The sequence below is a fragment of the Cajanus cajan genome, chromosome 7 (assembly GCF_000230855.2).
Source record: "Cajanus cajan strain Asha chromosome 7, NIPB_CcT2T_4, whole genome shotgun sequence".
NCBI lineage: Eukaryota > Viridiplantae > Streptophyta > Magnoliopsida > Fabales > Fabaceae > Cajanus > Cajanus cajan.
This window is the reverse complement of record NC_138523.1, coordinates 55,362,177-55,385,027: the sequence shown is the minus strand read 5'-3', so window position 1 is coordinate 55,385,027 and position 22,851 is coordinate 55,362,177. Positions and strand designations below refer to the sequence as shown.

General features: G+C 31.8%; 2 protein-coding genes across 3 annotated transcripts; one reads left to right on the top strand and one right to left on the bottom strand.

Annotated features, from left to right (window-relative positions):
• The first annotated feature begins 1,590 nt into the window (after window positions 1-1,590).
• Window positions 1,591-5,920, top strand: LOC109795468 (Leucine-rich repeat (LRR) family protein). 2 transcript variants are annotated; one of them, XM_020354986.3, is made up of 8 exons: window positions 1,593-2,486; window positions 3,097-3,548; window positions 3,758-3,893; window positions 3,995-4,066; window positions 4,149-4,217; window positions 4,494-4,565; window positions 5,323-5,394; window positions 5,478-5,920. In XM_020354986.3, the coding sequence occupies exons 1-8, from the start codon at window positions 1,864-1,866 to the stop codon at window positions 5,515-5,517; spliced, it is 1,536 nt and encodes a 511-aa protein (XP_020210575.1). In that variant the 5' UTR covers window positions 1,593-1,863; the 3' UTR covers window positions 5,518-5,920. The 2 variants fall into 2 exon arrangements, with proteins under 2 accessions (XP_020210576.1, XP_020210575.1); XM_020354987.3 differs by lacking the exon at window positions 4,494-4,565 and having other exon boundaries at window positions 1,591-2,486.
• Window positions 5,921-14,326: 8,406 nt separating this feature from the next.
• On the bottom strand, window positions 14,327-15,558 carry LOC109791081 (uncharacterized). Its single transcript, XM_020350336.3, has one exon. The coding sequence runs from the start codon at window positions 15,300-15,302 to the stop codon at window positions 14,550-14,552; it is 753 nt and encodes a 250-aa protein (XP_020205925.1). The 5' UTR covers window positions 15,303-15,558; the 3' UTR covers window positions 14,327-14,549.
• Window positions 15,559-22,851: the final 7,293 nt, after the last annotated feature.

Sequence of the window (22,851 nt, the reverse complement as noted above, 5' to 3'; positions counted from 1 at the left end):
TATATATATATAACTTATCTATATTAATATATGTATTTTATTTTTTATATTCATGTTATATATTCTTTTAATATTGTGTACTTTAATAATTTAGTTTCTGCCCGTAGTTATAATGATAATATTTAATATGATAACTAGATCGTTACACATATGGTAGTATAATTATATTTTATAATATACCATAGTGTTATTAAGTAATTTAAATCATTATATTCACAACTTTTTTACGGGAAATAAAAATATTTACTTTTATTATTAGTTTACATGTCCAAATCGTGACACGACATTTATTATAATTTTTTTAACTATGTATTAAAGTATATATTGGTACTATTAATTAATTTAAATCAGAGTATGTAATTGTATTATTATTTTTTGAATAAATCTTAAAAATCATAACAATTATAATTTTACTAATCACGTATTAGAATATATATATTATTAATATCAATTAATTTGAATAATAACATATATTTATATGGTTAGTTTGAATATTCTCATTATAAAAGGAAAATAAAAAGTTTGAAAAATATTGAGTGCTCTTACATAAATAATATTAACATTAAAAAAGTCCACTTATAAACAATAATTTCACTAATAAATTAAACTATATAAATTCACAAATTTTCCTTTTTCCATTAGCAAAATAAGATTGCTTGCTTTCTATATTTTAATTTATACGAAATATAGTTCTATGAAATCATAATGGTTGTATAAAAGTATCTAAAACAAGATTGTTTTCCATACATTAAAAAAAAATCCAAAGAAAAAAATATATGCAAAGAAAAATATAATAATCGTCGTTGTGCCAACGTTGCTCTCTTTACCGCCGGCACAGCCGCACACAGCACCAATCCTTGGTCAATCTCAAATATACGGACACACATATCATTGGAGATGTCGAATTTCCCTATCTTTGCCTCTTAATTACATGGAAGAGACCGATTTATATTTAATTATAATTCGTACAATATTTTTGTTATATAATTTTTTAAATTATTAATAATATCTCTTTATAAAAATAAAGTGATAGGAAAATATAGATATAAACATGAATTGTACAATTTTTATTATATGTTTTTCCACTCCCTCTTTGGCACATTAATTGAGATTAAATTCTTCCATGGGTTCATTAGAAAAGGATTTCATCTGCCTAATAATTACTACTGACATTTTTATGTACGTATTATTAGTAATAATAACAAAGTATTTTTTATATATAAAAACTATAATTTTAATAAATATATTGCTTTTAGTTACTATTATAGAACAATTTATAAAAAAAAATTAAAAAAAAAATATAAAAAAATGAAGATATAATTATTTTATTTAAATGTTAAAACAATAATAAATTTGAAAATAAGGAAGTACATTTACTTCATAATTATTTGATCATTAAAATAAAAAACAATGTATTGAATGAAAGAGTGAGTTATTTTAATTAAATATTGCAATTAAAAAAGCGAGACATAAAATTAATATATAGACTTATTTATTTATATCATAACACTTATCATGTGACAACATTTATTATGATTTATGAGAAGAATGTGGTAGGGTTAAAAAGAATGCATGTCCGGCAGAAATGTTAAAGAAAAGATAGATGTTGGGGGAAATGAAAGAGAAAGAGTCAAAGGCGTCGCACTCTCGCGATGTATCTACTCCAACAAATAACAAAGTGTAGTGGTGTCTGACCGGTAAACTATGTTTCCCGCGTCATGATTACCCGTTCCAACGAATAACCAACCATATTCTTTTCTTCCCCTTCCCATCCCCGTTTTCTTCCCTACCACTCCAACTTCAACTCCCACACCCTTTCAAACCCTAACACCATCACATTCACTCATTCCCCTCCTCCTAACCATGTCAATGGCCCTCTCCCTTCTCTTCCCTCTCCTCTTCCTCTCCCTCCCCCTCTCCCAAACCCAAACACCCCCCAAAGGCTTCCTCATCGACTGCGGGGCCCACTCCAAGGCCCAATTCGACGACCGCGCATGGCTCCCCGATTCCGCCTTCATCTCTTCGGGCCAGCCCAGGAACCTCACAACCCCTGGCCTCTCCCCCACTCTCCGCACCCTCCGCTCCTTCCCTCGCCAAGTCAAGAAGCACTGCTACAAAATTCCCGTGTATCGCGGAGCAAGGTACTTGGTGCGCTCCACCTACTTCTACGGCGGAGTCAACGGCGCTGACCACCCCTCGCCGCCCGTCTTTGACCAGATCCTCGACGGCACCCTCTGGACCGTCGTCAACACCACCGAGGGTTACGCCAACGGGGACTCCACCTTCTACGAAGGGGTTTTCCTGGCTCAGGGGAAGATCATGAGTTTCTGCATCGCCTCCAATACTTACACGGATTCTGACCCGTTTATATCTGCTTTGGAATTGCTCATTCTCGGGGATTCTCTCTACAACACCACGGATTTCACTGCCTTTGCCCTTGCCTTGTTTGCAAGGCACAGTTTTGGATACTCCGGACCACCTATTAGGTCAGTACCATTTAATGTTTCTCCTTTCCTTTTCATTGCCCTCCCCAAACTTAATGCCTTTTCTTCATTTTCTGTTTTTTGAATAAAGTTAATCAAGGTTTTCCCCCCCTTTTCTTTTTGTGTTCCCCTCCTTGGTGAGAAAGCAAAGTAACCTTTAAGAGTGAGAGATAATTGTGAATGAAATTCCCAATAATTACAATTGATTCAAAAGCGAGGTATAGTAGCTAAAGTCTCCTTGAATATAAGTTAGAAGCGCTCCGGAGAGTTTTTCTACCGAGAATAATGAGAATATTTTTTGGGAGAGAAACTCTCAAAAATACTTTTAAACTTGTATAAACACACACTCTAATTCTCGATAATTACACTCTTTTCATGAAGAGTAATGTTGTTTGTGTAACAATTTGTAAAAGAAATAAATTGTGCCACAAAGGTAGAGGTTTTACAAGTTAGCTTAAATTAGTTAATTTTAGACTATGAAAAAACTCATTTCATTTTTTTTTCTCTTAGAAGTGTTTAGTATTTAATGATGTGAAGCAGATGTATAGTGGGAAAAAATAGAGTTGTATAAATGTTGTATGATTGTATGAATAACATACCTTTTTTTGTTCAGGTATCCTGATGATGGGTTTGACCGTATCTGGGAGCCTTTTGGGCTTAGTAATTCTACCAAGGCAAGCACTGAAAATGTTTCTCTTTCTGGTTTTTGGAATCTTCCACCTGCGAAAATATTCGAGACACATATAGGATCTAATCAATTGGAATCTTTGGAACTGAGATGGCCTACAGCGTCACTTCAAAGCTCCAAATACTACATCGCTCTATACTTTGCTGATGACACTGCTGGATCAAGAACTTTTAACATAAGTGTAAATGGTATAACTTATTACCATAATTTGAATGTGATCCCATCAGGCGTTGTTGTATTTGCCAACCAGTGGCCTCTTTCTGGGCCAACAACAGTAACTTTGACCCCTGCTCCTAGTTCGTCCTCAGGCCCCTTAATTAATGCTGGTGAAGTTTTTGGTGTGCTGCCACTTGGAGGAAGAACTACAACCGGAGATGGTATAACTTTTTATTTCATGTTTCTTTGCTTAACTTTGGGTCATTTCTAAAATAATCTCAAGGCCACAACATTGCATCTATAACCATACTGCCTAGCAATATATTCTTTATTTCAAACGCATTCCAATATGTTCCATCGTAGTTGTACCATGATTGTATGTTAATTATGGACATGGAAGGTTTTTAAAGGGGGAACTTTCTTTTGACAGTTATTGCTTTGGAAAAGGTGAAAGAGAGCCTCCAAAATCCTCCACTTGATTGGAATGGTGATCCTTGTATGCCCCGACAGTACTCATGGACTGGCATCACATGTTCTGAAGGACCACGTATCCGTGTAGTGACTTTGTAAGATCAGACTTGAGTAGTTACAGCTCATAATACTGTCCTTTCAATCCTATTATGCTGTGTGAATGAATAGCTTACTCGTGATTTTCTGTTCTGTTCAGAAACTTGACAAGTATGGATCTTTCAGGATCTTTATCGCCTTTTGTTGCCAATATGACAGCTCTGGCTAACATGTAGGTTCTCAAGTTTACATATATTACTTGGTGAAATTTAGTATTTTAATTTTTCTGATCAGCAAACCGTTGTCTTCTTCAGCTGGCTGGGAAATAACAGTTTGTCTGGGCAGATTCCTGACCTCAGTTCACTAAAGAATTTAGAGACACTGTAAGTTTTTTCTCTGTGTGTGTACTTTTTAAAATCTGATATGATGGTTTATCTTTTAGCATATAGTTAATCACATAATTGGCTGTAGCTAGTCTACCATTTTTCATTCCATGGAAACAGTTTTTTTTTTTTTTTTTTGCAATAGTTCTTTTTATCCTGAAGCAACTTGTCTAGTTGTGTTCTATAGCAATTTGCACCATCCAAATGTTTAAAATCTAAGAGAACTTTAATGTCTTCGTGGAGCTCAGTATTTGAATATTGTTATTGTATTTTAAGGCACTTGGAAAACAATCAATTCAGTGGAGGGATTCCTTCATCCCTAGGGGACATCAGCAGCTTACAAGAAGTGTAAGTTGAACCCTATTCTAGATATACTACGGGTTACAAACAAATTGCGTTTCCGTGCTATTTCAATGTGTGAAAATTTTCTCTCTAAGCCCCCGCCCCCCATTCTTTTATCCCAAGCACTTTCTGATATATAATCTAGAGTGTAGAAAACTAAGTCAACATATACAACTATATTGTCTACGCAATTGTAGGTTAGAGAAATCAAGTCTGTTGATCTTCATTACTTGTTAAAAATGCAATCGTGCATGATTATGTATTTTATTTACCTTTAGCTTGCATCGGAAACTATTAGAAATAAAATTTACAACTCATGTCTGGAAAATTTAACAGATTTATTTCACTCTACAATTATTTCCAGTGTGCATGTGCCACTCCAATTTTACCATCCCTGGACCCTTGCAATTAATAAAATTCCAACTTTTGGCTTTCTTCGTATATGGTTATACCTTATACCTTGTTGGAAAAGTTTTATTTCTCATGATCACTTGCTTATAATATTGGAGCGAGGCAGTAAATACCACATAATATTGTCATGTCCTTCTAAACACAATGGGATTTGTTTATATACTGACACCAGCTCAGTAATATCGCCATGCATGTCTCATTTGTAAATTATTTACCTTTCAATCCTGGTTGCCATCCCCGCTTAAGGAAGATCTGCTAGTTACACTTCAATTCCATTACATGTCCCTATAATTTTCTTCCTTTCCTTAGTTGTTTCATCATGTTACCTGATGATTGGCCCCATTTGTTGCAGATTTTTACAAAACAACAATTTGACTGGTCAAATTCCAGCAAATCTCATTGGAAAACCAGGACTGATTGTCAGGTAAGTAAAGACCTATCTATTATTCATATTGTCATAATCAATTACAATTATTGCTTTGCTGACTTGTGCATATTTATCAACAGAACTTCTGGAAATAATTTCTTATCTCCTCCAGCACCTTGAAGGATTTGTTTAGTGCCTTCCATGGTAAAGATGAAGATTTTCCTTTTTTTTTCAAGAAATTTTTATTCTTTTGGTGCTTAGATCATTCTGATTCTCTGGTGGAAGTTCTTCATTGTTAACTCGTCAACTGAAGATCAAACTTCATCTCAGCCTCTTCTCTTGCTGGAGGTCATACGGGTTTCTTGTTTTAACTTGGAGTGTGCATGCTTTCAGATTGGTTCACCATATTAATGTTTGATTCTCAGTTCCTTGAAAAGTAGGATGTTATTTGAAATTGTATTATACATATCTTGTATAGGCATTATTCATTATTTTATTGAAAATTTTGCTTTGGTTGTTTTCATACTTTCGTAATTTGTATCATGTTCTGGTTTTAGTGTAATCACTGTATCTTATTGTTTTAGCTCATGTAGCGGCGACTGTTCATGTCTAATGTGGATCAATTTTCAGATATATAAAAGGAAAATAGTGGACCTTTAATGATGTAAAAATTACGTCTCATCATTTTTTAATTTCTTTTATATTTAATGGGAACGAAGCATAATTCTCTTATGGTGTGTTTATTGGAGGAGTGGTGCTATTTCCTCTGAAAATTGTAACCGAAATATCCTTCGAATATACAGTCAAATTTTTATTATATTTAAATTATTAACTGGTACATCGGTCCGAACATATTTCGGACAATCCTTTCGGAGGATGCAATCATTTTTTTATATTAGAGCATATGAAAAAAAATTGGTATTTGAGATAAGTGCAAAAACAAGTGATGGATATACTTTGTTTTCACTTCCATGATAGCGAGGGAAAAATCTATGTAAGCTAACTTCACATAATAATAATAATAAGGTTAAATACCTCTTTTCGTCTCTAATAACAATTTTTTTTTTAATTTTGTCCCACTTTAATTTTAGGTTTCAATTTGGTCTCTAATAATTTAAATCATTGCAATTTCGAACTTCCGTCTAAATGATTTAAACGGAGTTAACTGGTAGCCAGGTGGATGCCACGTAGGTGGATCCCAAAATAGTTGAAGACACCTGGAGCCAGAACGGCCTGTTCTGAAACCAGAACGGGCCGTTCTGGTTCCAGAATTTCGTGCACAAAAAACTACTGTACAAAGCATTTCAAACACTAGATTTGGTAATATTGTTAATGGGGATTGATAACTTCAATTGCTAAACATTTGGACTATACAGTGTATCATTAAGGATGATGTAATGTATCACTAAGGACAATGATAATAAGTTTTATTTTATTGTTAATCAAACTAGAGTGAAATAATTTCTTTGAACTTTTTTAGTATATGTTATATTCTGAATTTTTGTTTTCAGTTTCTGAACCATGTTTCTGTCTTTGAATTTATGATATATTATGGATTTTTATTTTCAAATTTTGAATCACATTGCGGCATTTTAGTCAAAATTTTGAACTGAATAAGTTCAAATCAAAGAAGGATTTTGGAAGGTCTTATCTTATTTAATTTTTTTATAGTTTTATTCATAAATGAATATTAATTTATTGTATTTTTTGTTTATTACATTTTTATTAATATAGATATAATAAAAAAAATACAATAAAAGCATGAAGTTAGCGTTCTGGAATGGGCGTTCTGAATTCAGAATGGCCCGTTCTAACAGCAGAACGTCTCGTTCTGCTGCACTCATGTTGTGTTAAATTTGCATTTGGAACGGCCCGTTCCATTTGCAAAATTAACACATAACCTGTGCATGCAGAACGACCCGTTCTGCTTCTAGGTGTATTCATGCCACTTGGCATTCACCTATGCATCTACGTGGCATCCACATGACATTCACTTCAGCAGGAGTTAACCCCGTTTAAATCATTTGGACAGAAGTCCCAAATTGCAATGATTTAAATTATTGAGGACCAAATTGAGACCTAAAATTAAAGTGGGACTAAATTGAAACAAAAAATTGTTATCAAGAACGAAAAGAGGTATTTAACCTAATAATAATAAAAGTGAAATAACTTTATTGCTTTTGTTTCGCAAAATAACTTTTGTAGTTTTGTTTTAACCATTTTCTTCTGCAAACAAGTAGATCCTTAATTTCATTTTTTTCTAACAGCTAACCAAGCGGCTCAAGCAAATGTGAAACCTGACGGTTATGGATAATTTAAAAATATTTTTGAAAGTTTCTCTACTAAAAAATATTATTTATTTTTCATAAAAAAGTTTTAAAAAAAATATTTCTAATTTATATTTAAACAAACTCTAATTTGATTATGCTTCTTATTAGGAAAAATACTGCACTATTAACATTTTAGTCTAATTTCAAAAATATTTTTTAGTAGCCAATTTTAAATAAAAGATACTTTTCGTTAGGAGTGGTCAAAATAATTGAACCCGGTCGATTTTCAACAAAAATGATTCTAAAAGACGTTTGAATGGTTCATTTTGGATAACGAGTTAAATAAATTAAAAAATTTGGATAAGTGTGGCCAATATTGGGTGGATGCAGGTGAGAATATATATATTTTTTCCTTCAAACCCACCCAACCAACCAAGTCTTTACAATAAGGCTAAGCCATTTGTCTATAGTATAAAACACAATATTTTCGGACTTTATATCAAATTCAGAATTTATATAATTATTACCTCAATCTGTTAGTATTAAGCACCAAAACCATTCTGATTTTTTAGTGCATTGAGTAGTAAACCATTGACAATTTTCAATAGAAAAAATAAACATTACTCCAAGTATTATGCTTACAACTCTTCATTTTGATATAATATTCCCTCATCCTTGTATTAAATCAACTTAGTGAGAATCACTAGACGCTAAAAAAAAGTTATTTTTCTCCATGCATCAATTGATCAAAAATATTAGTGTTGAGATGCAAGCAAAGTTCTACATCGTTCAAACAAGAGGATGGACATGAGTTTATATGTTGAGAGGCCTTTTGAGTGATGTCTAAAAGCAAAACCGTGAGGGCTTGAACCCAAAGCGGACAATATCTCACTAATGTGGAGACATGTGTATATGTGTGGTAACCCCTCGGTGCACATCACAGTGGCATCAGAGCTCGCGGACAATAAAGATGGGTAATAATGGTGTGTCTAAAGTGATTGGTGTTGGTGATGTTTGCCTGCAAACCAATATGTAAATGCAGTTGTTACTTAGAGGAGTCAAACATGCTCCTGATGTTCGTTTTAATTTGATCTTTGTGCAGATGCTTGATGATGGTGGTTATGATAACCACTTTGGTTCTGGAAAGTGGAAACTCACCAAAGGTAACTTGTTGTGGTTAGAGGGGAGAAAAATTCTAAATTGTATTGGACTAAAGCTTTGGTTGCTAAGGACAGTGTGAATGCTATGTATATGGAGACATCTTTGTGGCACCGAAGGCTTGGTCATATCAGTGAAAATGGGCTTAATTGCTTGGCTAAAAAGAATGTTCTTTTGGGATTGAAGAGTGCAGAGTTGGAGAAATGTTCTCATTGCATGACTGGTAAACAAACCAGAGTATCCTTTAATAAACATCATCCCTCAAGGAAGTCAGAGTTGTTTGAATTGGTGTATTCTAATGTTTGTGGCCCATTGAAGGTAAAGTCATTTAGTAGTGCACTTTACTTTGTTACTTTTATTGATGATTGTTCTAGAAAGCTATGGGTCTATGCATTGCAAAGGAAGGACCAAGTGCTTGAAAAGTTCAAAGAATTTCATGCTTTGGTTGAGAGGCAGTCAGGCAAGAAGCTGAAATGCATTCGTACTGACAATGGTGGTGAGTACCATGGACCCTTTGATGTCTATTACAAGCAGCAGGGTATTAGACATGAAAAGACTTCTCCTAAAACTCCTCAGTTGAATGGTTTAGTGGAGAGGATGAACAAGACATTATTTGAGAGGGTGAGATGTATGCTCTCGGATGCTAAATTACCCAAGCATTTTTGGGGTGAGGCACTATACACGGCAGTGCATGTTATTAATCTCACTCTTACTGTTATTCTTGACAGTGAGGTGCCGGACAAAATTTGATTTGGCAAAAATGCTAGTTATGATTACTTGTGTGTCTTCAGTTGTAAGGCATTTGTTCATGTTCCAAAGGATGAAAGATCCAAATTGGATACGAAGACAAGATAATGTATCTTTATTGGTTATGTTCAGGATGAATTTGGCCACAGGTTGTATGATCCTGTTGAAAAGAAGCTTGTTAGAAGCCGTGATGTGCAGTTCATGGAAGACCAAACCATTGAAGATATTAACAAGGTGGAGAAGACTACACCCGAGAAAGATAATAATTTGACTGATGGTAATCCCATGCGGTTGCCTGATCACAATCTGGATAATGTTGAGATTGATGCTCAGAATGATGAGCAACATGGTGATGTTAATGATCAACAGAATGGAGAAATATTAGAAGTTACAATTGATGATGCTCAAGAGGAACATGATATGGTACATGATGATGATCTTGATAATGCTCATGAATTACCACAACTCCCTCCTAGGAGGTCCAACAGGTTGAGACACTCTTTCGGGAGTGATGAGGTGTTGACGACCACGAATTGAGCAGAACCAAGTTGAAGGCACAAAAGAGGCCCATATCGGAAAGAGAGGTCTCGAAAAGCTTGATGGATGAGGGGTTTAAGCAAATGGAGGTGGCCAATTATGGGTATTGTCGGTGGGCTTGGAGGGTACTTCAAGTGGGCCCTTGGTTTGGTTTTTCTGTCAAAGAGTTTGACAAGGAAAATAGAAAGGAAGACGATGAGAACTAATAAGAGGGACTGAACAATCATCTTGGTTGTTGTTTAATTAGGAGATGAAAATGGAAATGTGTGGATTCAACATGATTTTCCAGGTTACTACCAATTGTTTTTTATATCTATGCACGAAAAATTAGATATGATGCATTATTGCTAATTGTGTTAGTTGGCATATTTGGTACCACCGTACCAAAGTATTGAATATAAAACATGCATTAAAAATTTGAGAAGATGCATCATTGCAAATTGTGTGTAGTTGGCATATTTGGTACCATTATTGAATGTGTGTTAGTTGTGCATTATTGTTCGTTGGGTATTGGACTCTCTTCCAATGTGGAGAAAAGGCCCAAAATTGAGAAGTCCAATTTTGTCTCACTTAAAAACCAAGTGGAGAGGGATCTCTTAGGGCATAATAAGAGAGATAGAAAATTACAAAGCCGTTAGGGAGAGAAAGAAGAGAGAAAGAGAACAGAAAATTTTGTCCGTATACATAGAGCAATTTCAGTAAAATTGCGATCCTCACTTCGTTTACCGTTGGATCGGTTTGGAAATTTGACAGAAGGTTCTTAACACGGTTATCTTCGTTTTGACCGTTGGGATCATGGATTGGAAGTCTATGGTTGGAGAAATCAATTTCGTATAGTTGCTCTAATTTGAGGTTTCTTCTTTTTTATTCTTCAATTGGAAGACCTTGTTGCTTTAATATATTGGCTGGTTGTATGCATTTGTTTATGCATTTGATTAAACTCTCTTATACCCTTATTTGATCATAGTGGAGCTTGATTGACTGGCTTGTGCCCGTGGATTTTTACTTCTCAGGGTTTTTCCATGTTAAAATATTTGTCTCTTTGCGATTATTTTTGTCATTTATTTGTTTTGTTACTCCTCGTTAGTTTTTGCAAGTTGGGGGAATTATTTCCGCTGTGTACTTTGGTACTTTTGAATATTCTGTTGTTGTTTTCCCTATCACAGTGGTATCAGAGCCATGGTGACCGGCTCGACGAGTATGATGGCTGGTAGGTGGATCAAGTTTGGGATCCTTGTGTCGAAAGTCTTCCTAACGGTAGATCCATATGGAAGAGAAGCTTCCTAGTAACATGGAGAGTTAGGAAGCGTGTCCCGCTATCATGAGGGAGGTCATGATGGAGCGGCGATGCAAGCACTCCGAGCGTGAGTGAGCTCTGTGGGGCCACCATCGGATAATACTCGTAGTTTTCGCTGTAGGAGAGAGGGTAAACCGTGGTCCTTTGTTTGAGGGGAGGATTGTTGGGATGCAAACAAAGTCCCACATCGTTCAAACAATAGGATGGACATGAGTTTATATACACACAGTTGTCTCCATTAGTTGAGAGATCTTTTGAGTGATGTCCAAAAGTAAAACCGTGAGGACTTGAACCCAAAACAGACAATATCTCACTAACATGAAGACATGTGCATATGTGTGGTAACCCCTCAGTGCACAATAATTAGAACCACCAAATGTAGTTAGTTAAGTTGCACTTAGTACAACTCCATGAGAAATTGAACAAACCAAATTTGTTAATTTTATGCATATCTCTCATTTCTAATGTTTACATTTGGTTGAGGACAACTACTCCATCTAAAAAATGAAAAATTGCTCCAAGCTTGATGTCAAACATGGGTGATGAAGTTCACTGTATATACCCACTCGATCAACTCCCACCCGATTCACTTGTTATCTAGTTTCTTATTCAATACTTAGTTTTTTCTTATTCGGTTTGCTACAATTATGCATATTTTGGCCCGAACCCATTCGTACCTGAAGATCACCCCTTATGCAAAAAATTATAATAAAAAAATGAACCCATGTAAAGTTCTTCTCACCAGTTTATTTTGAAATTATTTATAATAATTTTTTTTAAAAAATGAATAGTTTTCTTGTTAAAAAAATAGGGTTAAAACACATTTTTAGATTCACTTACTTTATCTTTCAGTTTATATAATCTAAAATAAACTTTTTTACTTTTTATACTTATATTTTTTAATCATTTTTAATCTTTATATTTAAGATATATTTTTTAGTCTATATATTTATTTTTTTTAATCCTTTTAGTCTTTGTAGTTTTTTTTTTATAAACTTTGTCTCTTTTGTTGACATGACAAGGATAATTCAAAATTTGTTATCCAATATCAAATATTTTGTTGGAATTACTTTAAATTAAATCTCATTTTGTTTCATGACTCTTTTGTACTCTCACTTATAATGTTCATGGTTGAGATATCTTTTTTTTCACTTTCACAAAATTGAAGGTCTTTACTATATTAATACATGACAAATAACGTTATAAAAAAATTAATGATAAGAATTAAAAAGATTACAAAACTGCAAGTACAAGAATTAAAAAGATCTATCTTAAATTATATGGACTAAAAAGTATTTTAAAAGATATGTATAAGGACTAAAAATGTCTATTTTAAACTATAGAAATTAAAAGATAAAATAAATAAAATTATAAGAAGTAAAAAAAATATCTTAACCACCAAATAATTAATATAGGCAACATGATTATGAATACGATTTTAATAATTTACAATGTTATATTTTAAGTAAAATTTGTATTGATTACATGTAATTTGTGGGATCAAATAGCAAATTTACTTTTCATGAAACTTTAGATGATTTAATCCCCAAAGTTTTAAATAATGAAAATAAGAGAGTATAATTGTCAACCTTTCTTTGAATTTGTAATTAAGTAGTTTTACTTTTTTTAATAAATTGTTGGGCTATGAAGTAAGGAATGGCAACAACACATAATGAGCAAACTTTAACACATATCACGTGAAAACATAAGACGTTTGCATTTGAACTCTATATCACAAATACTACAAATTTTAATAGTAGTAATATATATATATTAAATTCTTAAAAAAACATAATAGCTATAAAAAAAACTAAAGCATTAATATTCTTGTATAGAAATTAACATCTTTATTATGCTTTTATTTACATATTAAATCTTTGCTTACTTTATCAAATGTTTATTTTAATAATGATAACAAAGTTAGAATTTAAAATTTTAAGTATATTATCCAAACGTTCTTACCAAGTGTTATTTATACATCTCAAAATGAATGTATGTAAAGAGTTATAATCATTTAAAAGAAAATGAAACTACAATTCTCTATTGCAACCTCAAATGCATAACTTTCAACTTGTTTATAATCTGGCTTACGTTTTAAATGTATTGATAATTGTTTATAGTTTGGTATAAGGCTATAATGCAATAATAATGACAAAAGAGAGGGTTACTAAAAATGACATCGATGTATAAAGTTAATAATTAAAATTAATTCATATGTTAAGAGTTGCTCAAAAGCTAAAAAAGGTACTCAACCAAAGAATAAGAATTTGCAGAGGAATTAAAGTTTGAGCACTTAAAAAATATTCACATATCAACTTACTATTATTGTGATTTTGATAAATAAATAAAAAATTCCAGATCCACTTTTATATATATTATATATTCCTACTTAATTCAGTCTAAATTAGTTAAATGTGCAATGTATGTGATATTTTAAATATCTTCGATTTGAGGACCAAAATTAGAAATTGAACACGTTACATACTCATACATCTAAACCTTTGCGCTATATAATCCAAAGGTTGTTCAAATTTAGTGACTTAGTGATGAAACATTTTAGTCATTACCTTATTTTCTAATCTTTTAATTTCGATCTAGTCTTGATTATTATTGAACTCCATTCAATGAATCCTACTACCATGAATGCAATTTATTGTTCGAACTAGTCAGAAGATTATTGCTTAATTTGCTAATGTAAAAGGATTTCTGTCACATGTCAGTTGTTACTCTTTGAATTCAAATACTGAAGACAGTGATAAAAATTTTAGAGGCCTTTATGCGTACACTGAAATTGCTCTCCCTGACTCACTCACTGTTTTCTTTCTTTTAAAAGTATTACCACTGATTAATAATTGCGTCCGTTGATCAGATGTATGTGGCTGACAGTTTCCCATGTGGGACTCGCATGTTGAGGAAACTCTGCATATCTTTCTAGTACATTAATCAATACAAGCAAAACTAGCCAGTAACTACTCACCTCTACTAATGCCGAATGCACAATCCAATGATTATACAAGTCAGAATTTACATTGTAATTTCTCAGATCCAGCCAAATTAACACCTAATCTACCATGGCAACATAATTGGTTGGAACAAATATAAGAAATTAATAACCAAAACAAAAATAAACAAACTTATTCAAAAGGATCAAAGACTAAATAAATAAACACAAGCTTGGCATGCAATCTTCAAGTTCAATTTAATTACCTCTCTAATTTTCCTTTCTTGAGTGGAAAAAGAGGAGGCAAGGCACTGCTTTTCATCTGTGTGCAAATTGGCACGTTAATCATTGGTCTAATTCTAATAGTAGCTGACCTTGTTCTCTCCAACCCTTTCTTTACCCTCTTCACTTGCTGCTCCTTATTATTATTACTCCTTGACCCTTCTTTCCCTTCTTTGGCAGCTACATCACCAAGTGAGCTTGCAGAAGAGGAAGAAGATGAGGATGAAGAAGAGGGTGATAAAGAAGAAGCACGTTGCTTCTTCAACCTTAACAACTCTTTCCATAGAACAGTGCACTTTGGTGGCCTTGGAGAAGGGTCATCATCCACAAACCAATTCACTCTACTATTACTACTATCTTCTTTGTTGCTCACCACTACTATCTCCTCTTCTTCCTCCAACTCCTCTTCCTCTCCCTCTTTGACTTTGAGGTTGATCTTGTTGAGCTTCTCTAGATGCTGCATCTGCCAGAAGGGAAGGAGCTTCCCTTCAAAGAAAAGCTCATCAGCAGTTAACACTGTGTTGTTGTTGTTGCTCAAGTTGTTTGAAAGGAACTCAAACTCAGCATTCCTTGCTCTCTCACGTTCCTTCTCTTGATCTCTCTCATACTCAGCGTTTGGACTGATGGAGATGAAGTTGTTCTCATCTAAGAACTCTGCTGAGAAAGATATTCTAGGACTTGAAGGTGCATCGCTAGATCTGGGGTTGGTCTGAATAGGTTCAAGAGAAACCATGTTTGTGCTGTTTTTTGGGATACGGAGAGAGATAGATGAAATATGATGCTGAGGTTGTGCCTAGGCCTTACTCTAGCATATGCATGAGAATTGAGAACTTTAAAGGGGGAGAGTGTGCTTGCATTTAATTTTTAATCTCTCTTCTTTTCACTGTCAGGACGGTGAGATTATAATAATCAAATGGTCTGGTAAACCCGAAACAAGTGATTTAAGGTTCTGTTTAGAATATAGGGACAGCACATGGACGCCTTGGGAAGTAAAAGACAAAAGCTTTTTCATTAGCAATTCTTTGCATGCAAGTCTCAACACCCGTGTCTGCATGCTCTAATATTTTATTTTGTTTAATGTGTGCGCGCTTTATTTCTTTCTTTTTATTTTCCCTTTCCAATGGAAAATGACTACAAAATTTTCAAATTTATGGGGGGTGTTACCAAGTACCATAATTTTGTGTGTTTTATGTAATTACTAATGTTGTGCAGTGGTCTAAGGTCTTTATCAGCCTAATAATTCAAGACTTACACACTCCTAAATAGATTTAGTATAGTAATGTCACTTCTAACTTTGAAGTTCGACTATATCAAGCAATAAGAGATTGGTGGGGTTAGAACAGAATCTAAAATTCAAATATTTGAAATGTCAAAAGAAATTAGTTTGGCTGAAAAGACATTATACAAACATTGGATTCCCTTAACTGCTAAAAAAGAAAAAGAAAAAAAAGAACAAAAAAAAAAAAAAAGAACAAAAACTGTTCAAATTAAAATTAAAATTTACCTGAAAATTGGAGGCTGAAAGAATTATGAATAAAGTGGATTTGTAAGTATTAAAAAAGTTGTGAAAAAAGTGAATTAGCTCATAAAATGAAATGACAGCCCCATGTGATTACATCAGTGGTAAACATTTGCAAGATCAAGTAATTGTTTAGTAGTTATATAATGGTCTCTGCAGTACAGAAGAACATACACAAAAAACAGAAGGAGATCAAATGATTTGAAGTTAAATTAAGGCTTGACAAATAAGTTTAAGGATCCTCCTGATATATTAAAATTGAACTACTTGGTCAAAGGAAGATAGGATTGTTATTTTGACTCCACCTGCATGCAGGGACTTAACATGGAGGAGTCCCAAGCATGTGGGCACATGAGAGTAGTTTCTGAGCATGTGACAACTGGGGTTAAAGATTGAAGAGATATTAATGAAATGACCAAGTTACCCTCAAAACAAGTTGGTCACAGCTGGTTCAGTTTGTTATATTTTGTATGTGCAAATGAGTTTATTGTCCTAAGAAAAGGAAAACAATTTGTGTGTATCGTGTTCATCTCTTGAAAAAGCTTCCGTTAAGATTTGGGTAGGCTCTAATTAATTCCTGACAGCTAATAAACATTGGGGTAAATCTTTCAATTATTACACATTGGCTTCTTTTGTTTATAAGTACATTATCCTTGGGCATTCTGTGGTCCTGCCGTGGACTATTATTGAAGTAGACAATAATGTTTAAGTGACAGCAATGTGAAAAAAAAAAAAAAAAAAAAAAAACTTAAACATGTGATTTGTCATTAATTTATGTCACTAATTATGCAGATCTTTACCAAAAGCAGTGAGTTCCACCAAATTCAAGAATAATTAATGCTTCACCTTTCTTACACGTAGACATCTTGATCAGATTTCACATTTCACCTTTATTCTTGTAACATCTAATGTTCACAAAGGATTTTTATCTAAAATTTGAGAATGACATGCCATATGTTTTGAAGCACCTCGAGTTATTATCCTCAACAACTGAACTGCTACATGTGCTTTACAGTTCAAGTTTTTTCATAGTGCCAGCAAATTCTTTATCTCATTCTACAGTTCTGCAGAAAGACTAAGAAGGGAAGGGGAGAGCCTAGCCCTCAACTGTAAAGATCAATGCTCTGAGGCACATTGACCTGTATCATTCAAGTAGGGCCCTTAGAATTGATGCATGTACTATCCAACTTAGTCAGTCACAGACAAGAGTAAAGAGTTATGTAACAAGAACTTAGTAGTACCTTCCAATTCAGCTTATATGGGATAGTGAGGCATGTGTTGCTTTGAGAGAAAGAGGGGCCACACATTTGTCTTGTTGGTGTGGAATTAACATGAAGGGACTTGAAAGTGATACCAAAACTAGTTGCACCGTGCACGTTTTAAGAGGAAGAATAGCCATAGTTTATACAAATGGACAGAACCATTGACCTGTAGTATTCTTGAACTACACAATAATTTATTTGGAGGAAGGGACCATAGACCTATAAGACCATTCTATTACTGAAGAGTACATCGATCAATCGATAGGATTATTTCAACTTAACTAGTGATTTAAAGTGAGTAATGTGTAGTTGTGTTAAATACTCCCAAAGAGAGTTTTATTATCCCTAATGATCATAGTTTACTCTCAAATAGGATTGTACGTATTCGGTAGATGATCCATGTATAAAAATAAAAATAAAAATAAAAATAAGACCATTCTATTGAATTAAAGATGATTCATCACAGCTGTTATAAATAAAAGAGAAAACAAACAAAGCAATGCTTTGATCTGACTACAATTTAAGTTATTATGCACATAATAAACTAAGCTGGATGCTGTCAAGGACTGGTATTAGGTGGGTTTATTAATGTTCTGTATCTTAATTAAATGCGAAATTTTAGCCTTACTTTTTTAGCACAAGCTTTGTCTTGATTATTGATATTTCCGTGAATAAGTTATGATGCACATAATAAACTGAGCTGCATGTGTTGTGATTCATTATTAGCTTATGAATGACTCTACTTAACTGTCCTTAAAATCATTGATCTGTACTGCTGTCATAGCTCAAACAGGTGGAACAACGAATGCGAAGATAGATAAAAATCAGTGTTAAAAAATATAGATCCTCAATTGTTAAATGAAATAAAAAAAAAATGTTAAATATTATAGTTTTGTTCTCTTAAAATATCACATTTTAGTCCTTGGACTTCTTTTTTACATAATCTTGGGCTTTCGTATATTTTGTCCATTAAATGTCTATGTTGCTTTAAAAATGAAAGATTAAAGATCGTGATATGTAGACAAAATAAATGAGAAAGTCACAAAATTTAGAAAGATAAAAAGTGTTAATAAAATATTTTTTTAAAAAAATGGAATATTATATGAACAAATATCATGATGATAAAGTGTTTTAAGAAGAGGACGAGAATGGGCTTGTTTGAGTACTTTTGGCAGGGTCAGCCCGAATGGTGTCTAGAAGTTGACATTGAGTGGGGTCATGGAAATTAGAAGTTGAGTCATGAGTGAGTATGGATTGGGATTAGGATTAGGATTAGGATATGATCCATTGACAAAGCTTCACCATCGAGCTTGACTACGGAGTTAGGCAGGCTTGAGGCTTGTTAGGAGTGTGTCACATTCCATTGTCTTTCCGACATTATAAATCAAAACCACCAAGAAGAGTCCAGGGGAGAACAAATTATGACTACACAAGCATTCACTACAAACCCTTCTTCAGATACATTATATTCATTTCACCCAATAGGAAAAAAGACTATATTAAACGTGTTCCTCTAAGTTCTCAAAAATTAATTATCAGAAAAATTAGTATATGAGTATCAAAATATTCATTTCAAGTAAAAAAATATATATTATATATAAGGATAAATGCAAATTGAAAAAAAATAAAAAAAATATTAACAACAAATTCGCTAACTCTTTATCTAACTATATTAGTTTAAATTTATAGTAGTTTTTTTTTAGCTAGAAGATGTCTATCTCTCCCAAAAATATTTTTGATATTTTATAAAAAAGTATAATAAGATGTTTATAAATTATTATTTAAATAATAATTTATTAATTGCATTAATTTTTTAAACTTAAAAATTTTAAATGCATGTATTTTTATATTATACCTAATATTAGTATTTTAGTTTCTGCAATGCACAAGTTAAATATTTATTTTATATAATTTAAATTTATTATGAATAAATATTTTTAAATATATAAGTTATATTATAATTAAAATTTGTAATAAATAAATATTTTTCAAATAAATTGTATTTCAGGTTTATAATAAATAATTTATATTGTTGTGTAAAAATATTTTTGAGTTTTTTTTGTGTAAAAAATGTTTTTAATTTTTAAGCATTGATATTTAAAAAAAACGTTAAAATTTAATTTAAAATAAAAAAATTGATTTATTTTCTTTCAAGATAGTTATTTTGATTTGTCTATAGAAAGAATTTTTAAATTTATAATAAATAATTTATAATATGACAAGAGAATATTTTTAATAATTATATTGATAATTTATTTTAAATGATTGATACTATAAGAAATATTACATATCATGATATATAAAAGCGTTACTATAGATACAATATATGTAAATATAAATTTATTTTATATATTTTTACACATAATTGATTTTAGTTGAGATTTAACACCATATATTATATTATTATAGTTTATGTCTATACTTTAAAAATATAATTATGATTAAAAATAATTTTTAATAATAAATATCATGTCATTATCGAGTATGTGTCACTACAAAGTAAATTTTCTTTTTGTAATGGGAAATTTAATTTAGAAAGAATATGGAAAAGATTGATCAAAATAGACAAGTTAAAAAAATTCCTAAATATTTTTATCAAAGAAAAACTTCTAAAAGCACATTTATATATAAAATAATTATTCTTGTTTATATAGAGTGGCTTGAAATTTGTAATAACTAAGTATTTTTGAACATGTAAATTATATTTTAGATTTATAAAAATAATTTATATTGTGATGCATTACTATTTTTTAATTATTAATAATTAATTTTAAACAATAGACATATAAAAACAGATTTTTAATTATTGTGACAATTTACAACAATTTTGAAGAGTGTGAGGAATATATTTTTGAGTTGCACCACACCTGTTGCAAGAAGCGTTAAAGGAAACGCGACAATGAAAATGAAACAAGTTAGTATGAAAATTTTCATTCAAGATAAGCCAAGAAAAATGTTTACCGCAACTTGAGTTTTTAGACCCAAGACCAGTTTCCATGTATTGTGGGCAAGTCACTGGTAAGAACAACTAGATGAATAGTAATTCGATCCATCAGCAAACAAAAAACTTGGAGAAACCCCTTTTAAGGGTCGAACTTGAGATGTTTTAGCTTTAGTAAATAAGGGGTAGTCATAGAATGATAGATTTAAGCATAACTCAACTTTACAAAACTGATTTGTAAGGTGAGAGTTACTTTGCATTTATATACTATTCAATTGCTTAATGTTTAGTTGATGTGAGACTTAAATTTTTCCCAATAGGTAGTCTTCTTACGCAAGGAAAATATGTACTATAGCTGGAGTTGTTTTGTAAATTTTAATATAATACCACTTTTATGTTGATTATTCTATTGGTCAAGGAAAGCTAGTTTTATTTGTACAAAAAGAATGAATAGATAGGGTGACATTGGGTCCTTCTGTCTTAAGCCTCTATTTGGTGAGAAAGTGCCGGTTTCTCATTGTTCTATTTCAAAATTAACGAGGATTAAGTTTTGTAATTCAAGATAAGCTTTATAATGAGAGGTGAGAATCCAAAAAATGTTAAAGCCGCAGGAGTTTCCGATCTACATAGGACTTCTTAAAATTTGGAAACAATGTAACGTAATGGTCTTATATTCTTGTGCATTTGATGTACAATCTCATCCAAAATAATAACATTAACTATAATGCCTCTATTGGAACAAAATTGCTTTGCAGAGGTTCAATATGAGTATCTAAAAGATGTATGATATCATTCATCAAAACCTTTGATATAATATTGCAGAACACACATTATATAGGCTTACTGATAGGAAGTCCTTAAAACATGAAGAAGCATCCTTCTTACGGATAAGAACAATAACAAAAAATTGTACTTTTTACTGGTGAAACATATTTTTAAAAGCAATCTTGATTTAAATTCGTCTATAACTTTCTTTTTCTTTTTCTTTTTTACAAATTCCCATTTTAAGCATGTGAACCCACATTTAGAGAGTTGTATTTATGGATAGAAATAAATTGAACTATTTAATGAGACTTGAGTTGAATCTATTTTTAAAATTTGAGTTTGGAATTTGACTCGTGGATTTATATAACCTCTTTTAAATGGCTAATCTTACCTTTTCTAAAGCTTGGGTCTAACTTGAAAACTTTATATGGAAACTTATTTTGCAAGGTAATTAAAATCCTTTTCTAAAGTTGACAAGCTTGCCTAATAGGTTTTAGGATAGCCGTAGCAGCATTAAAAAAAATCACCAAATGGTGGTTCACAAACTAAGACAAATACTAGCCACCTACCCGCAATTTAAAGTCTCAAGGCATCATTATATATATAGTACAATGACTCTGATTTGAGATTAGAGAGACCTCAAGAAATATGATAGAAGGGAAATATGTAAATCAATCCCTATAATGCTAACAAATGTTAAGGCACATGTCAAACAACCCATAAAAAACTATTTCTAGACAATTAATTCACCCTCAATGGAAAACATAGTCTGGCTATACTTTTGGCCTATGGACCACTCATTTGGGGCATTAAAACACGGCATCTAGAAGAAAGATTTGTATTGTCATCACTTAATTGAGACTTGTGCAGAGATTCATTTTGGCCAGCGCCTTAGAAAAATCTTAAGCAACTAGGAAAGAACTTAATCTCTAGTTAAAATAGAGTTACGTATAACAATTAATAAAGAACCTATGAGATAATAATCGAGTATAAAAAGAGGCGATTTAAAATAATTATAAAAAAAAACTGAAATGGAGAGAGAGTTGAACTTGAATGCACTAGAGTATTAGAATGTAATTCTCCAAAGTGTGAAACATGGTAGATTAACGATGAGGATTCTATATGTGATTAGGGACAATGGCGGTTTGAGCACAGTCAAGTCAAGATGGACAACAGTTCAGAGTTTCATTTTTACACGGGCTTTCTTTTTTAAATTTATATAGATATAAAAAAATTACATAATTAAATTATATAAGACAAAAATTATTATAAATTAATTAATTAATTAACAATAATGAATTAATTGATATGTGATATTTCTATTTCTCAATTAAAATTTATTTATTGTTTTTTAAAATAAATTAATGATATTAAATATAAAAGAAAAGTATGATATATAATATAATATATTATTAATTTATTTTCTTTATTTTGTCTTATCCTATATTTTTACATTGTTAGTAAATAAAGAATGTCTTAAAATTTATGTCTTCCCCTCTTTATATATATATATATATATATATATATATATATATATATATATATATATTTCTTTTCATTTTTTTAATCGTGATTTCTTATGTTTTACTAAAATTTTAAATCAAATTTTAAAAAAATCTATTTGTTAGTCATTGTAAGTTTTTTGGCGATATTTCACCAATGTTAAATATTTTTTTTCATTACAATAAATTGAAAGTTTAATGTGACTGTTTAAAATAAGTAATTAGGTGATATTGTTTCATGTTATTGTTATTTACTCATTAAATATCTATAATTTGGATCTGAATTATAATTT